General features: G+C 29.7%; 1 protein-coding gene across 1 annotated transcript; it reads right to left on the reverse strand.

Annotated features, from left to right (window-relative positions):
• Window positions 1-1,383: 1,383 nt before the first annotated feature.
• LOC129297633 (helicase sen1-like) lies at window positions 1,384-6,381 on the reverse strand. The gene is made up of 7 exons (XM_054935973.1): window positions 6,136-6,381; window positions 5,417-5,935; window positions 3,661-5,073; window positions 2,941-3,265; window positions 2,523-2,781; window positions 1,743-1,972; window positions 1,384-1,572 (listed from the first exon to the last, which is right to left on the reverse strand). The coding sequence occupies exons 1-7, from the start codon at window positions 6,247-6,249 to the stop codon at window positions 1,508-1,510; spliced, it is 2,925 nt and encodes a 974-aa protein (XP_054791948.1). The 5' UTR covers window positions 6,250-6,381; the 3' UTR covers window positions 1,384-1,507.
• Between the last annotated feature and the right edge of the window lie 13,055 nt (window positions 6,382-19,436).

Consider the following 19,436-nt stretch of genomic DNA (forward strand, 5'->3'; position numbering starts at 1 on the left):
AGAAAATTTTTTTACATTAACTTTTAAAGTTTATTAACTTAAAGAGGCAAGGATGGGGCGGAATATGAGTATAGGTTAAGAATTTAATGCCTCTTGATGTTACAAAAGAAAATTATTAACTTGAAATTTATAAAAATCAAGTTTTCAAAAAAAAAAAAAGTTGAAAAGGATTTTACATATGTAACTTAAATTTGGATTAATTATACACTTTGACAATTTATAATTTTTTGGTATTAAACAATAATTTATAATTTTACAATGCACCCGCCTAACTTCTTACATGGCCAAATTATACATTACTCCTCTGAACTTTGAACCATGTATATATAACCTTCTTAACATTTGAAACTTTACAATTAACTCCCATCAACTCTTATATTTATGCAGATAATTTCATATGATTAATTTTATATATTAATTATCTATACATAACTTAAAATTTAATTGGGTTATAAAATTTAATCAAGTTATCTGTATGTCAATCAAAGTTTAGGGGCTTAAATGCATACAAAAATAAAGTTTAAGAGAGTATATAATTAATAGTTAGGGGTTATTTGCATAAACTTAGAATTTTAGAAAGATTTATTATTAAATTCTAAAGGTTAAGGGAGTTATATACACATGATTTCAAGTTTAAAGTAAGCGTGTATAATTTAGCCTTCTAATGTTTATGCATATATTTCCCATACTACTAGTTTTGTTCATTACTTACACGTAAATAACTTAACGTTTGAGGGGATTATTGCACACACAAAAATGAAATTAAAGATGATATATAATTGATAATTAAAGGTGGAGAGTTATCTTCACCGCACAAATCAATAAATTTAGGGAGTTTCATCATTAGGTTTTAAATGCTAATATGGTTATTTATACTTGACTCAAAATTCAGGGAAGATTTGAATAATTCAACTTAATAACAACAACAATAATTTAAAAATTAGTAATTAATAAATTTATCTTGTGAAAATAATTGAGCAAACTTGGATTAATTATGCATTTTGTAAATTGAAAATCTTATATATTAATTACATCCATTTTATTATTTTTTAACTATTTGAATGAAATAGAAACTAAATTCAATTTTGATATAACTCTAATCTTTATAATAAAATTTTAAATTATGTGCTGATTTGAAGTAAATTGTGTTAAATTCAGATTAGTAAAGTAAATGTTTGAGTTAGTTCATAATCCTTGTTGGCATTTTTGAATCTAGAATGATGAACCTTACAAATGGATCAAATAAAAAGGATAAAGAACAATTAAAAAAAAAAACCTATCTAAGTTAAAAACAAAACACGATTAAAATATAATAACTCAGAGTGATATTTTCTCCTTTTTTAAAAAAAATTGCTTGACTTGAAAACACAATAATTTCAATCGATATATATACACAATAATAATTTTAATCCGAACAATAATTTCATATTGAATCCTAATTGATATATATGCACAATAATTTCATGGGATTGAAAAAACAAACATCTTACAAACACGACAAATAAGATCATTCACTTTGAATCTTTTCTTCATCAACACCCTGGTTTTCGGAAACTGCCACTAGATGAACCTCTGGTATTGAAACATATGAACATTAGTCAGCTCTGAAAACAAGCAATAACATCAATCAACATATTCATTTTGCTGGTGTAGATAATGTATTGACCGTTTGTGCTTGAGAGTTTTTCAAGCCTTCAGGGAAAAGCTATGGATCAATGTGAATTACCAAGATGTTGAAGCACCTGTTTCTGACTTCTTAGTCTTGTCCTTTATGCTGAGTGACTTAAATGGTGACTTTGATTCATCAATTAGTTCAAGCTCAAGTAAAGCATCCTTAATGGCTCGAGACAAGTTCTTGTCATCATCAGCATTATGAAAGCACCCTCTTTGCTTAGCATCATTTATCAACTTTTTCCAAATAGAGCCACTATGTTTTAGAGTTTCTGCATTTCCCAATATCCAGAGACAATGCCTACCAAAAAAAATAAACAAGCTCTAATCAACTCAAGCTTTTATACTTACAAGCTTGGAAGCAACAAGATGAATGTAGAAAGTTTAACTTCATGATTAGTTATAATTTTTCACTCTTGGATTTTTTCCTCAATCTAGATGAAGATAACTAGGATTTGGACCCTGTGAGTGGCTGAAATCCACTCACCCAATGAGTAATTTAAATTTCAATTATAATCATTAAATTTCATCAATACTTGAAAATTATCAAGATACATTTCTTTCAAAAATTCAAAACAACTCTCACAATTAGAACACTCCTCACATATGTTGTTCCCTTTAAAAATTTCAATTTTAGTACTTTTTTGAGTATTATATGACAATCTATAATAGTCATTCAATTAAATCAAATAATTTTTTTTAAGTGAGACACCCATTGATTTAATGGATTTGTGCCACTCATTGAATCTAAATCCAGATAACTTTCAAGGTTAGAGAGCCTTAATCCCTATTAAGATCAAGTTTTTAATTCTTGAACACATATCTGATTTTGGTCCCAATAAGTAACATACCTGGCACGAGTAAGAGCAACATTTGCTCTTTGTCTATTAGAAAGAAACCCCACATTTCCAGACCTATTAAATCTGACAGTGGAGATCATTATGATATCTTCTTCACCACCTTGAAAGCCATCAACAGAACGAACACTGACAGAGAAGTCACCATTTGAAACCAAATTGTTTTTCTTCACTTTCTCTTGGATTTCAAAGACCTGAGCAGCATATGGAGATATAACTCCTATGCTAACTTTCCTTCTGCTGCTGAGAAACCCTATAGCAGAAAAACACATGGGGACATTCTTATATTCAAACAAGTCTTCTCAAGTAGGTACTGTCAATTGTCTAACCAATTGTAGAGTGTTCATGCATAAGAGTTAGCAAAAAAAAGAAAAAAGAAAGAAACACACGTGATCCTTAAAAAGAAAGGAACCTTTATGAAGCCCTCTTATAATCTCTGTGATGGCAGCAACCTCCACCATGTTCTTCAAGCTCTGTCCTTGACCATATTGCTCTTTGCCCTTGGCTATATTTATAAAAGAGAAGGAGCCATACATTTTTCTGTCTAGGAAGCGTTTACTATAATTTGAATCTCTGACATTCATGCCATCCACAAGTTTCCCTTCATAGAATTCCCTATTGGGGAAGAAGCTTATAGATGGATGCATTCTATACTGGACATTAAGCAGATGTTTATTATATCCCAAAAACACCAGCCTCTCAAACATGCTTCTTCCAAATCCAGCTTCATCAGAAATCTGAAATTTGATTGTCATCTACACATTAGAAAGTGATCTTATCTAATCTACACAAACACAAAACAAGCACGTCAAAAACTAATCAAGTCAAAACTTCGGATAGTTTTATTATAACCTCTAAGATACCCTATTACATAAAAACTTGTTTGATTTGAAGAATGGATGAAACATAGCCAATCATACCTTGTACTTGAAATTTAATTTTAAAGAGTAGGCAATAGCAAAGAATGAACCCAGACAGCTCAGTCATATAAATTCAAGTGCCACTTGCTTGGCCCCAAAAAAAAAAAAAAAGGAAAAAAAGCCTCTAGATTTAAAATTTTAAGTTGGAAAGTGAATAACCTAGAATATTTCGTTATAGCCTCTAGCAAGACATCATGACAAAACTCTATTACCTTGCTCTTAACCATTGCAGGAAGTTGTCTCTCATCACCTATGAGAATAGCATGTCTTACACCTGAAAGTTGTAGAGGTATAATAGATTCACATTCTTTGAGTTGAGCTGCTTCATCTATAACTACAAAGGGTAGGGGTGTCATTCCTTCATTGAACAATTTGATGGAACCCGACGCAGTGCAAAAAATTAGGCACGCCTTGTTCAAGCAAAAATTGATTATTTCATACTGGTTTTTAAATAGTGGAAGTGAAGTTTTCCAAGAAAGTGATCTAAGTATCCTAAGACACTCATCTCTTTCCAATCTTAGCCTTCCAAAGCAAAATGTAACATCTTTTATTGGAATATTTGTTCCCACAAACATAAATGAATCTTGGATAGGCTTGGCAAAGTTTTGATGAATCTGGTTGCCACTACAGATGGAACCTCTTTGCACCCCTTCCTCCATAGGAATTTCTCGTTGGCTGACAGAATTTCCTTTTCCATCAACATTGTAATTGGGAATTTCTATGAACTCATTTCGACACAAACAAGTTTGAAGGGTTTCTATCAAATCAAGTGCTCTACACATCTTCTTTGCCACCTTGAATGGAACAAGTGAAGTTGGTAGTTCTGAGTATAATGTTTTCAAGCAAGACTTGAGATTCTCACCTATGAAACCGAATCTCCTCTTTATAAACTGAACTTCAACTTTATAAGAAAGGTATTGATCTTCAATGTAACTAAATCTCATCTTTACAAATTTCTCCAATGTCAAATAATCATCTTTAAGTTCAAGTTGCTTGTATGAGAGATATAATTGCTCTACATTGCTGTAATTAAGCTTAGTAAATTCCTCTAATGACATGAGATCATTAACCTCCTCATACTTTGCATCGATCTTAGATAAGAGATACTGCTCATGAGGTTTCTCGAGCAAACTGATCATTGATTCCAAGTGATGCTTCCAACCGCTCTGTGGATCAAGACACTGCTCAAGCTTATCAACACGATAATCAAGAAAGATATCAGGAAGGCCCCAGTAATTATCAACTTTCATTCGAGAATTATTCCCAAAAAGCACTATGTCACCAAGCCCATAGGTATCAAATTGAAGTTGATCTTTAATTAAACTGCGCAAGCGTGCTGCCACTTCCAACACAGCAATATTTGTTGGAGCACATGTTAATGTTCTTGTTTTTAGTTTGAATAGGGAAAATAGCACAGAAACCACTGTCTTCGTTTTGCCAGTCCCAGGAGGGCCCCATATAAGTTTCACAGTGTGATTGTGATGACATTTCCTCATTGCAACACTACTTAATACAGCATCTTCCTGGCATTCATTCAGATTCTGAGATCTGATTATGTTTGTTGCAATGGAAATGTCTGTATCATGGTGCTCTATAGGAGGGCAAACGTGACTGCTCCTTCCAATCTATAAAATAAGACATAATGAAAGCTTCAACATGGATGCTTCATAACTATCTGGAGAACTAGTAAACTTGCTAGGTATGTTGTGTAGTGTTCAAGTGAGCTATAACAACGAACATAATACATTTTCATCAAAACCTCAAGCAGCATCACAATGCATATTAATTAATTAAATAACAATATTTGATTTAGGTGATGTTTCCTAGACAGATTTTTATAACATAAGACATGTGAAAATTCTAGAAGTTGGCATCGAATGTGTCTCAATTATTGATTACTGATCTTTCATATTAATTATTGTGAAATATGATGTTCATGTATTAAATTCTATTTGATTTGATCCTCACCTCTGTATCAGATTGCAGAACTTTTCCAATGACATTCAAGTTGGCGCCTTTCAGCTGTGAGCTCAAGCTCCTCCAAATACGAATGTTGGTTGTCAAGTTTATGAGGTAAGAAGCGTAAAGCTTTTGTGCCTTCTTGCTCCCCATGTCTGGTTCAATCTCCATACTCTTTGATGAAAGTACTGTGATCTGACCATTGTTTGATCCTTGAACATAAGCAATGTGATAGTATCTTCTAGGTTTGTTCAAGTCTTGAAGGCTTTTTGGCCTGCTATCGGTGAGGGCGATGAGATCTCCAGATTCAGGTTCATATTGTCCACCACTAGTCCCATTCAACGTCATTTGATAGAACAAGCCCTGCCTCTTCTTCAGCCTCTTGTATGTCAGGATTTCACGAGCAGGGGCTTGAGAAATGCCCTTCAAGCTCGAACACAGATCACTATGTGTCTCCTCAATCAGTGAAGGAATAAAGGATTTCATGTATTCTGATGCTGTCGAAAACGTCAATGGGATCTTTGGCACCTGACAGAAACTATGGCTTTAATTTCACTTGAAATATTGATTAAGCAGTTTCATTGCAACCTTTTGTTTAGAGTTCTGAGTTCAACATTTCACTTTCTATATATGTAAAAGAGAAATTCAGAAGAGAAGCTAGACCACCATAAAAGAACAGAAAGAGCGTTTGATTAAAATAATATAGCATACTTGAAAGGGGAAATTACCTTGTTTTTATAAAGATTTTCGTTGACAGCATCTTCAATAGTCCAAGAAAACACAATGTCAACTAAGCTGGTACTCCCTTTTTCCCTTCCATCACGAATCATCATCTCCATCATTTGATCACTTGTTGTGCAATGCTATTAAGGCTAAAACACAGAATCAGTCTCGTGCTTTTTCCCGGTTTCGTTGAAGTAAAACCAGAGAGCACAACTAAAGGCTAAGAAAGAGTTACGATGAAAGATGCAAAGAGGAAGAAGTTGACGACAAGTCAATATGAATAGAACCAAGAAAGAAGGAATAAGCTTTCATGAGAATGCTTTAAAGGTATATTTCGAATATGAACTGCTGGTGTATTGGAAACAATGAAGCAACTTCGGGGCTAAGGAACACGAAGAAGACTGAGTTTGGACTTGAAAAAACTTCAATGGGTAGTCGAATCGACAAGGGTAATATAGTACCCATCAAATGAGAGAGACACGGTGAAAACACACTTTTGAGACATTGTTTCTCATTAAATGACTCTCTCGTAGACGTAGGATATATTAAATGCAGCTTCATGCGGATTTAGTATTTTGAAAAAGATTCTGAAGAGAGTGGAATAAGAAAAGGAAGCAGAGGTGAAAGAGAGAAAGAAATAAAATACTTCTTCCTGCCTTCCTGTACTCTTTTTATATGATGAAGGGAAAAGAATTTTATTTTTTCATCATATTCATAAGTGAGTTAATAACTTTTCTCATAATTTTTTCATTTTATTCTGTATAAATTATTGATGAGAAAAAATATACTCCCTTCATTAAAAAAATGTAAAATATTTTTAATTAAATCTTATCCCCCAATAAAATAGTTGCCTACTTTTTAATTAATCATATTTTTCTATATTTACCCCTATTAAATACCTTGCAATAAATATAAAGTCATTATCAATAAAAACACTTTAAAAAAAGTAATGATCACACTTCAAAAGATTACAAATACCTTTTATCCTCAAAATCTCTATGAAATTAGAGGGCAAATCTAAAAGTTAAGTATGTGTTTGGTTTTCAATTTTTATTTAACAAAACTGTATTTGGAAGATCTAACTCTTTGTTAGATTTAACAAAAGTATATTTTAAATGTAGTTTAAATGTATTTTTGAGTGTTATCCAAACAAGCCCTAACAAGGAGTTACATGAAATATGCAAAGAGGGGAATGAGTTGTCAACGGGTCAATATAAATAAAACACGAACTGTAAGTGTTTTAGAAAAAAGGAAGCAACTTCGGATTTTTTTTTTTTTTTTGAACGAAAGAAGCAACTTCAGGTTTAAAAAACTTGAAGCAGAGTGACTTTTGACAAGAATCATATACAATGCAAGGGCCTGCAAAAAAAAAATGTTAACAGTTAAAGATTAACAAATAGTTACTATGTTGAAAAAAAAGTTTATATTATCACTTTAATAATAAATAATTTTGTGATAGTTTTTATTTATGAATAATTTTTCTAAAAGATTCAAATTTTATTGGATAGTGGAATCGACAAGGACAAGAGAAATATAGTACATAATGAGCGTGAAAGAAAAGAAATTCAATGCTCACTTTTTCAAACAGAAAAATTATATTCAGGTCTTATAAAAGAAAATTTATTTTTAAAATATCTCATGAATTTTACAAAATACTTTTAAGTCTCAAATCTTTTACATTGATAATTTAATTAAAAATATTGACAACTAGGCAATAGTCATTTACAACTTATTATTATAAGTTATCATTTTTTTTTTATAAATTGATGATGGCAATCTCCGATCTTTATATAATGCATGTTTGAAGAAACTTACTATTTAAGGGCTTGACATATAACCTCTAATAATCACAACTTCATGACTCATGAATTATGCGTTTGAGTACTCTTGTGTTCAAAACTTTAAATATCTATATTAATTAATCATATATAATCACAACTTTTCTATATTATATTTTTTATTACAATTTACAATTATCATACTCAAGAGCGTGTTATCAATGAAATTGTTTTCAATTCAAGAATTATGTGCGTGCATCGTTAAGTTTATTGTTTGACCTTGCATAACTTTTATTTTATTTTTTCAAAAAAAGGTTATCAAAACTATTTTATAATAATAATTTCTAATTTTAATATTTTATTAAAATTTGATAAATTAACAACAAGTAATCTGATAATTGATAATTTCTTTTTTTGTATTTGATAATTTCAAAATTTATAACTGCAATTTTGATAGTTGATAGTTGATAATTTGATGAATTGATTTCACATTCTATGATCATTAATGGTGATCATTAATGATGAGTGATCATCATAAATGTACAAGGAAGTCGTCCTTAATTATAAGTATTTGCATTTATGGTTGTTTTTCTATCGTGTTAGTATGTTTAAGATAGTGGCTTTTTATTATTGGGGGCAAAAAAAAAAGATATTGACTTTTAAAAATGGGCATCGTTTTCCAATGATTTAATTTTCCCAGTGTTTCCTCATTACTCATTCATATCAAACGTCCTTGAGATGTCGAAGCAGCCGCCTTTATAATGCCGTGCGAAGTTATTCGCTAATTAATTTTAGAGATATACTCCCTTCATCTATATATATATATATATATATATTTAGTCTCTAAATATAAAGAATTATTAATATATTTTTTATAAATGAATTATTATATTCTCATTAAATTAAAAAAATATAAATACTTTCATTAATTTACTTTAAAAAATTATTTTTTTATTTATAATAATTAAGAATAAAATTAAAATATTACTGTACTTTTAATTAAATAATTAATTTTTATTAATTTATATAATTTAAGTAAAAATATTTTATATATAAAAATGAAGGAAGTATATTATGCAATTTAAAAAGAGAGGTCTGACATGCTCATACAGTACTTTTTCTTTACATAAATTTTTAGTTCTTCATGGAAAAGCAATTCTAGGGGCCAGACAACAATTGAAATTGAAAATAAGGTGAATTATTTTCTTTGTTCATTATTACCTGGAGAGAAAGTTAAGTATTTTAGTTCAAATTCAATTTGCATGGGCAATTAGGAGTCAAGTTCCTTCAGGTTGTATTTGGATGGGTGAATTTAAGTTAAGAATTTAAATTTAAAATTTTATATTAAAAATTTCACATTTAAATTTATAAATTTTAAAAGTCAATTTGATAAATTGAAAGTTATTTGAATTATGATAATAAAATATACTTTTGAATGTATAATTACTAAAAAAGACATTAACTTATGATGATTTATTTATTATACAAATGTAATATATTTGAAATTTATTTAAAAAATGTGATAAAGATTTTAAATAATATAAATTTTGATCTATAATGCTAAAAAATTGATCTCTAATTATTTATATTTTTTAAATTTAATTTTAAAAAAATGGGATAAAAATTTGTAATTTTTATTATACATTAATGTTAAAAATTAACATGATTAATTATTCAATAGGACTTTAGCAAATTTAGTCAACATTATATGGCTAAATAAAACTAATAACCCTCCCTTTTCTAAATTAAGATAATGGACGTTTCCTAATTTACCTTTAATCTGAAAGACAAAACTACTTTTAAATATCATAATACCTTTATTCTCTTTTTTTCACACTGGTTTTGCTTTCACCCACCTAAAGATGTGGAGACAATACTACACCCGCAGTCATGATGGCAAAGAAACTAATAGTAGATGATGGAATAATTCACATCGGTGGATAAATGAAGTTAGAGATTCAGTTAGAAGACAACACGAAAAGAAGGCGAAGCAGATTGGAAGCCACAATTTAGGTTGAAAAATCACGAATGCGAGTTGAGGAAGTTCGAAACTATAACTTCTATACAAAGCCACACTAAAGTTGTAGACTCAAGGTGAAAAAGTCCGGTCAGACTCTGTTACAAAAGCCAAAGTTCAAGCAAGGATTTCTTGAGATTTTGTTTCATCTGTTTTGAGCAAATAATTATGTATTTTTCGTGTTACTGAACTACGATACTACATCATTGATATATGACTGTATATCAATTATAAATAAGTTTATATCTAATTGTCTGATTATATTGATTTACGATAATATATCAATGATATACTATTATATATCACTAATATATAAGTCATATCAGTAAAAACTTACCTATTTATTTATCATTGATATACAGTCATATATCAATGATATAGCATCGCAGATCAATAACGAAGTTTCCTTTTCAATGTCTAATGTCATCTTCATAATATATGGGAAAAATAGAGAAGGAGAGAGAGAAAAAGCTCTATGATATAAGATGGTGATCCAAGAAAAATTTTATAAAAAATTTTGATGAAGAAAAGCACTATGCAAGGGTTGAATATAATGATTCAAGAGAATTAGATCCAAAAATCTGATGAAGAAAATATTTAGAGATGATAAATTAAAAAGAGAACACACACAATACAATTTTTAATGATAAAAATGAAAGATTCAATTAGTTAAAGATTAGTTAAATCAAATATATTTTATTTTAATAATAAATTTATTTTGAGGATAAAAAAAGGAAAAACGCATCTAATTAATTTTATGAATGGGCCATATTTCAAAATATTTAAAAACTTCATCCATAATTTATTAGAGTTATAATTTTTGAGGCCATTGAGCTAATTTTTTCTTATTCAATTTATAATATAATTTTAAAAACTTGATATCTAATTATTACTTATTTAAATGATAATTATATTTTTAATAAATTAACTATTTTTTAAATAAAAAAAAAAGAGATTAAACTTAGAATAGTATGATCAAATAATATCTCACTTATCAAATTCATTTTTTAAAAGCTCCATCACTTTAAATTGATCAAAAGATTAAAAATCAAATAACACTTTAAAAGTCCTTTTGGTAAACTTAACGGACAAGGGAACCGAGAGTCTTCCAGTCATTTAGCCAAAATGATTAATGATTCATTCCTTTCTCTCTCTCACTAACTACAAATTGAAAACGCCTGTGACGCAGTCATCCTCATCACACACACACTTTTCACTTAAGCTTCAGCTTCAACTTCTTTTTAATGGTGCCCACAGCAGCATTGTTCCTTCTCTACCATCACGGCAAAACCCACAACCCTTTTTTGTCTCTGTCTCAGCACCACAAGGCTGAAGCTCTGTGACACAAAAATGGCGGGTAATTAAATTAGACAATCAAATCTTGAAATTTGGTTCTGATAACACTAAAAAAACCGTTGTGGGGGATCATCATTCTGAACTGGAAAATAGGTTTGAAGACACCCTTAAACTCTGAAGCGGCTAATCTCAGTCTCACAATCATAAATTTAGTTTTCCGGCACTTTGTTTTTATTTTTGTGCATCTTGTAAGTCTTTTGTAAAGAAAAAGTGGCAATCTTGTTCATATTGTGTTGTGCTTTTCAAACAATTTACTTTAGTTATAGACAGAAAGAAAAATGTTCATATTTTCAGTATCAAATTCCTTGATTACTTTCATGTCTCAAGCTCTTTGTTCTGTGTTGTGCTACGCTATGTACTCCTTTAGTCTTATTTATAAATCACCTTTAATATGTTTTATTAAAAATAAAAAAAAACCTTAAATCTCATTAAATTTTTTTAAAAAATTTAACAAGTTTTTACTTTTACCCCTAATAAATATTTTTAAATCTTATTATCAGTATCTTTATTCAAAGAATTTAATAAGAACAAGAAAGTAAAGAGAAACCTTGAAAATTGACAAATATCTTATAAATAGGATCAAATTTTTTCTCCTATCTGCCCTACAAATAGGATCATAGGAGTATCTTCCAAGAAAGCATTCCTTTGCATATGTACAAGTTGATTGAGTTTTTCAATTCAAAACAGATTTTATTTATCCTGAAAACAAAAGGAAATCCAAATATGTTTTATTGTAATCATATAGAAATAGAGAGGTAAAAAAAAAACTATCATTTTAATTCTAACTCCTGGTATTGAAAAGGTATTGTTAATGAAATTTTATTTTTTAAATTATCTTATATTTTGAGAAAAAAAAATTTAAAATTATCTTATAATTTAAAATGGAGGGAGTACTTAAACAGAAAAATATTTACTCTTCTACAATAAAATAAAAAGAAAAGGATCCATGATATAAAAAAATGTGATATACTCCCTCCTGAAGTTTTATTTACAACTTACAAATCACTACCGAAAAGTTCTATCGTGTGCTCGCCGTCTAAAGTGGCATACGCTGTCCTCAAATTACAAAAGGATTGAGGTAGAACTTAAATTTAATTTTAAATTTGGGTCAAATCCAAATACATACATTTTCAATTATATAAATAATAGATTTGGCTGAAATTCAAATTGAAATTTGTACATATTCAAATATAGCATAAAGTAATTTTAATTTTAATTATTGAAGTTTACACAAATAAGTTTTTAAACCCTATTAATTGTTCTAGTATGCCTCCTCACAAGGTTATTCTCAGGTTGGTGTTTCAATAATGTTTATGAGAAACATTGATCAAGCTTCTTCATTTAATATTTAATATTCATATTCATTCCTGAATAAAATACTTCTATCTATCTATTTCAATGATATAGTTATTAAACATAGTTTGTTTATGATAGATTTGTCGTTCAATCAAATTTCTTGAAACTCTTTTTGTCCTAGCTCAAAAATTAGGTGTGAACGATCTGGAACATGGAATAACTCATACCCTTAAAGTCTTTCATAACTAGAAAAACTTGCTAATCTCCTTAGATTCACGAATCATGTAGAGGACCTACTACTAAGAGAGACCTTATATAAATAGAAAAATGTCAAGCTTTTTCTTTCTCTATAAAAGTTTCAATAGATTGCTCCCTTAAAATTTAACCTCTTGAAATTCTTACAACACCACACCCCTAAACTATAACTAGGCAAGGATCCTACTTAAAAAATACGTGGAGCATAATTAACTAAGATACAAAACAATTACAATGGGTATAGGACTTTACATTCATATTATGAAGAGACAATGTGCAATTGAAGACTTTCTATTTGACTATTAGCATAAGTACTTCTTCAGAGTCTACCCATAATGCAGGTTCAACTCTATTATCTAAAGCCAATAACATCCCTAATTATAAACATAAGTAAACAATAATGATGGGCATACTGAACTTTGAATCTTTGAAATAAATTAGCTTTTAATGGTGAAAGAGAATCAACCATAGAACAAATCATCATTATGATATTTGAATAACTAAGAATATAAGAAATGATAGGCATAAAAATTAAAATTTATAAATAAACTCAACAAAGTTTATTTATATAAAAATAAAAATATAGTTTAAAAACTTTATCTTTTTTTAAGACTTAAACAGAATAAATAATAGGCGTGGATACACAATCTATAAGGATAAGTAACATATTCAGTATGGCAAAAAGCCATGAAAAATAGGCACAAGCATAAAGCTTACGAATAACAAGCGTAGATTATATCCACAAAACTATATCCACCATTTCATGTGTGTTAGCCGTCATATTAGGCTAGCACCTCCAATGCATATTGCGAACTAGGTGTACCATGACACGCCAAATGCTAATAAAAGTGTTGTTAACAACTAGTATTCTGTATTCAATCGTATAAAACATTTCTAGCATGCATGGAATCTAACTATTCTTGTAATTCAAATTGTTCTTTAATTTATAATGCATAAATGATCTTTTCAAAGGTAGATTACCCAACCCATGCATGTATAATATTTTTGGAAAACCAAAATAATTGTGAGAAAAATTACATAAATAACTTCAAACCTTGTAAAGACTATTTACATACTTTAACTAGAAAATTCTAAGACTCCATGATATTAGAACATAAAAGTATAATAAAAATTTATTTAGAATAAAAGAAAATCCATCAAGAGGTAAAGCATTACTTTAAATTATAGGAGACGTTATTTACTTACCTGAGATCTTTCCAAATAAATATAATTTACCCATTAGCAAATCTCACAAGAAATCACCAAAATAGCTACCTAAGCGATCAAAGAGAATATCATTGTCAAATTTCAATCCAAGCTTTTTCCTTATTATCGATCCCGTTATAACTTTTCTTCATTCTTAGCCACCTTTATCTTTATGCTCTTCAAATAAAAGTTATACACAATATTTATAACCAACTATATAACACATCTCAAATCAAATATAATTGTTCTTAATTCATTAATTCCAACCTCTTCATAAATCAAATTTCAAATAGTCAAATTACTAGCTAACTTCTCTCACAAGATTGAGATTCATATTTAAATTCGCAAGTGCTAATAAGGCTGAGCAATTCAAGAAAGGCCTAATATAGTCACCTTGCAACCATTATAACCAGCAACCAAGCTTCGTTAAAAACAAAAAAAAAAACAAAAAAAAAAAGGTTTCTTTCAGGCAGTTTCAAACGTCTAGTCGTAAAAGCAAGATCACATGAAAATGAGAAAATCATCCTCCATAAATCCAATCCGTAACTTACCGTTACAACTTTAATCATTCCCCTTGTAATCCTCTCCATTTGTAAAAGATATTTAGTAACTTTACTTTTAGGGATTCGGTTCGGTGCTCATCTTAGGATGAGCGCCATGATGCTCAGCACCAAAATATTGTGTTTTGCAGTGTTATATTTTTCTTTTCTTTTTTTAAATTATAAAATTATTATTATAATAATAAATAAATATTATAAAATTATTATTTTAACATTTAATAAATAAATAAATTTAACTTATTAAAATTTGATCTGAATGGTTCATATATAAATTTTAATTTGAACAGTTTAAAATTATAGTAAAAAATTAGAACTATAACTAAATATTTTTTATAAAATATTTTTTTATTTTATTAATTTTGTACAGTTGTCCATCTATGAGAGTTACTATCATTCAAAGTATAATCAGATATTAAATACAAGTACTTCTTTTTAACTGGAATTTAAACATTATTTTGTTACATTGTAAAAAACTAACTATTTTTGTTAGACTCAACTTCTATTTTAAACTCTTCAAATTATTTTTTTGTAATTTGTTCAGTACAGTTTTGAGCTGTTCAAATCAAACTTTTTATCTAAACTGTTTAGTTAAATTTTAACAAGTTAAATTTATACATTTATTATATATTAAAATAATAATTTTATAATATTTATTTATTATTATAATAATAATTTTGTGATTTAAAAAAAAGAAAAGAAAAACAAATAACACTGCAAAACGCAATGTTTGGCGCCGAGCACCAAGATGAGTACGGAAGCTAGATCCTACTTTTAGTGCTTGGCAATCAACCAAAAGAAAAATATATCTCCTAACCATTAAGTAAAACATTTGTAAGTGTTTATTCTACAGTTACATCCATCACAATGTACATTCAAAATACGTCTTTTCATTTGACTCTTAATCGATAATTCACGCAAAAACATTTATGAGTCATAAATTTATCATTTTTCTTTCTTTTACACAAACATGAATATTAGATGACTCGTGTACTATAATCTAGCCAATATTCATCTCTAGTATTCAGTTGCTCTTCTTCTTTTTTTCCCTGGTTTCAATCCCTTTGGCACATTTCATCAAAATACCTAATATGCCTCAACAACTAAACCAGTAAAACATGTCATGGTGCATAATCCAACACCCAATCAACTTTTATGCATCAAAGAGGTTTCACAATAACTTTCAACCACAACAAATTTATTAATTATCCTGTTTCAGCTTAGAAAGAGAAAGGAAAAATACATACTATAGTTCTAAATCATTCGTCAAAGAAGCAACTACAAAATATTGGAAAAGTACCTATCCATGTTAGCTCCTTTTCCTTCAAACTTTTTGATGGCTAAGCACTCCAAGCATCCCCTGTTTTAGACTTTCAGCAGCAGGGGAAGAGAAGAAAACTCAATCCCACACACACCACACATGACGACGGAAGATCGAGGAAGAAAAAGACAAGCCGAAGATCAAACTCACTCGCACCACAGCAACGGACAATAGAGGAGCAGAGGAATCGTGTCGGAGGAGGAAAAGATTCGGGAGAGCGAGAAGAAGATAATCTGAAAGTTTCCCAATTCCTCTTTCCTAATATATTGACCGGCAAATGGGAGGGTTTTATTTTTTCTTTCTTTCTTTTCTTTTATTATTTTCTTTTCTTTTCTTTTTTTTTTTGTAATGACAAGAAAAACTGGGGCAGGAATATTTTAGTAATTAAATTTCAATAAATTTTTTAAATGTTAGAAATAAAATATAAAATACCCAATACTCAATTAATGGCCAAACTAAGATTTGAACCCTAAGCTAGATTAAAAAAAAAGATGCATTTTCCAATATATTAGAACTAATGTTTTCAAAATTGGACCGGATATTGAATCGAAAAAGTCAGCGGTTCACGGTTCGTATGGTTCAACTGGATTGGAGCAATGGTCAAACCGGTGACGTAATTATTGAATTAAAAAAAATTATATATGTATATAATAATCTAAATATAAGAAATACATATAAAATTGCTATTTAACTTAAAAAAACTAAATATTTTAAGTTTATCATAACTTAACAAGCCATATGATATAACATAATATCAAGTGATTAAAAAATTAGTTATTTTTAAAAAAAATTGATAAAAAATAAAAAAAAAATTGAACAGTCCAGTTTTGAAAATTGGATCCGATTCCTGACTTGATTCTGGTTCCCGGTCTGACCATCGGTTCAAAACGGCTCAACCTCTAAAACAGTTTTCTCATATGAACCAAACCGAAATCCAGATTAGTCGATGATTGGATCGGTTTGACCGTCCGGTTCGGTTCAGTTTTAAAAACACTGATTAGAACCTTTCCTCTTTTTTTTCCTAATCTATAATTTTAAATATAGATGTGGAATAAGCAATTTTGTTATGTTTTATTCCTACTGTATTTTATTTTTTACTTATTAGGTCAATTAATTATTTCTTGGGCTATTACACTTTTCATTAATCATTGTGCAACAAAGGCTTGCACAAATAAAGGCAAATAAAGGCTTAGAAGAATTGAGGAGTATATAAACTATGTTGTTTGTAATATGATCATATGCGAAAAATAATTTTCTAACAATCTGTTTCAACTTTTATTGATATATTTGGTAGTTTTATTAATTTAATTTTTGCATAAATAATCTTTTTCAAGTTGATGGACTAGAATTAAAGTAATTAAAGTGTTTACACATTTTTCCATCATAATTTCCAATGTTGCTAGGTTTGATTGGTACATAAGTTAAACATTCAAACTTAATATAAGTTCAATTGTTCAACTCTGTTTCCTTTTGTTCTATTTTTATGTTCAATTAGAGATCATAAAATTATTTCATTCACAACCGTGCAACGCACAAAATTGACACCAATCAAACCCATGAGATTGAAATAGAGTGGCTTATACGTTTTGGTGATGGTACCTTAGGGTTACCACATGATGGCACCTATAAGGTTAAAATACTACCCCAACTATTGGTGTCAATGATTTCTCAAATCCTATTGAAGGAATATTATCTTTTGCCTGTCCAAAGTTGCTTGGGAATTACTTGGATACTAAGTTCTTCATAAAAAGAGCAATTTTAGCCCCAACAATAGATATAGTTAATTAAGTGAATTCTTATCTTTGCTCATTATTACTAGATAAGGAAGTTGACTACTTTAGTTTATTTTCACTTTGCATGGGAGATCAGGAGTTTGATGGCTTCAATGAGCTTTACACAATTGAATTTTCAAACATTCAATTGTTTCGGTATGACTCCTCACAAATTGAGTCTTAAAATTTGTGTTCTAGTAATACTTCTGAGAAACATTGATCAAGCTTCTAGGTTGTGAAATGGAACCATGTTTAGGATTATTCTTTTTGATAAACATTTTATTAAAAGAATAACTCTGAATTGTTCAAAACCTACTGATTAGGTTTATATTCACATGATGGATATGAATCCATATGAAACGAGATTACCATTTACCATGTGCAAAAAGGCAATTTTCAATTGTCTTGTCCTTTACAATAACAATAAATAAAAGTTAAGGGCAATCTTTATCAAAAGTTGGAGTCTATGTTCTTAAAGAAGTGTTCTCTCATGATTAGTTATATGTTACTTCATCAAGGGTTAGAAACATTGATGGATTATTACTTAATGATGACCTCAAAGCAAAAACATGATCTGCGTAGGATGTTATATATAAGGAAATATTTCAAAATGTGGGCCATGACTTTTGAATGTAATTAATGTTTATTCTTTTCTTCAATATTGTATTCCCTAACAATCAATTTCATATTGATATTCTAACATTGCAAGTTTTAACAAATACAAGTGTTCATATTCTTTTTCTCCAATATTGTATTCCCTGACAATCAATTTCATATTGATATTCTAACATTGCAAGTTTTAATAAATACAAGTGTTTATATTCGAACATCATATCCATTCAAATTGTTCTAATCCATTTCCTTTTGTTATTGTTTCTTTCAACCATTGCTCATGTTTCATTCATACCAGTGCAATGCAGGGGGTTCACATTAGTTTCCATAACAAGCGCGTTGCAATGATTTGGACTTTAATATTTTTATTGACTCCTTAAAGAGTAAATTGACCCAATAGTCATAAAAAATACAGTTCTTATAAATTATAAATGGGGTTTTGAATATTTTAAAATATGATTCATTTCCAAAATCAGCTAGAGGTGATTTTTTTTTATCCACAGATCAAATATATTATTAAAATGTTTTGCATAAACTGGTCCACGAATATATCTTCTATAACTAACTCAATGATTTTGACTTTTAACTAATTAAATCAAATTTATGCACAAAAGTCCATTATATCTCTCCTTGTAACAGCCCTCCGCTCACCCCGCCCACCCGAGGTCTTTTGCGGCGCTGGACACTCTCTCCCCAGGCCCCACAATAGGGCGACCCCACCCCTTTCGGTGAGCATCAAGAGACAAAGGCTTTCCCGCAGTAGTGTGCAGGATTATTCCCCTTACGGAGAGCCTCCCCAGGTTCAATCCTCCAACCTCTCCTACATAACAAAGTTGAGGCTGAACCTGATACTATTAAGTCAAGTTGACTCAATGGTACCAGGTTCAGCCTCAACTTTGTTATGTAGGAGAGGTTGGAGGATCAAATCTGGGGAGGCTCTCCACAAGGGGAATAATCCTGCACACTACTGCGGGAAAGCCTTTTCCTAGCGCTGGACAACACACATTATTCCTCACCCCACCCTCACGAGGGTCTTTTGGAACCTCCCCAGACTCGAACCTCCAACCTCTACCACCTTAACGAAGTTGAGGCGAAGTCTGGTACCATTGAGTCAAGTCCAGACTCAAACCTCCAAC

Source organism: Prosopis cineraria, unplaced genomic scaffold, assembly GCF_029017545.1.
Source record: "Prosopis cineraria cultivar Desert tree isolate PC_DT_omini unplaced genomic scaffold, ASM2901754v1 PC576, whole genome shotgun sequence".
Taxonomy (NCBI): Eukaryota; Viridiplantae; Streptophyta; class Magnoliopsida; order Fabales; family Fabaceae; genus Prosopis; species Prosopis cineraria.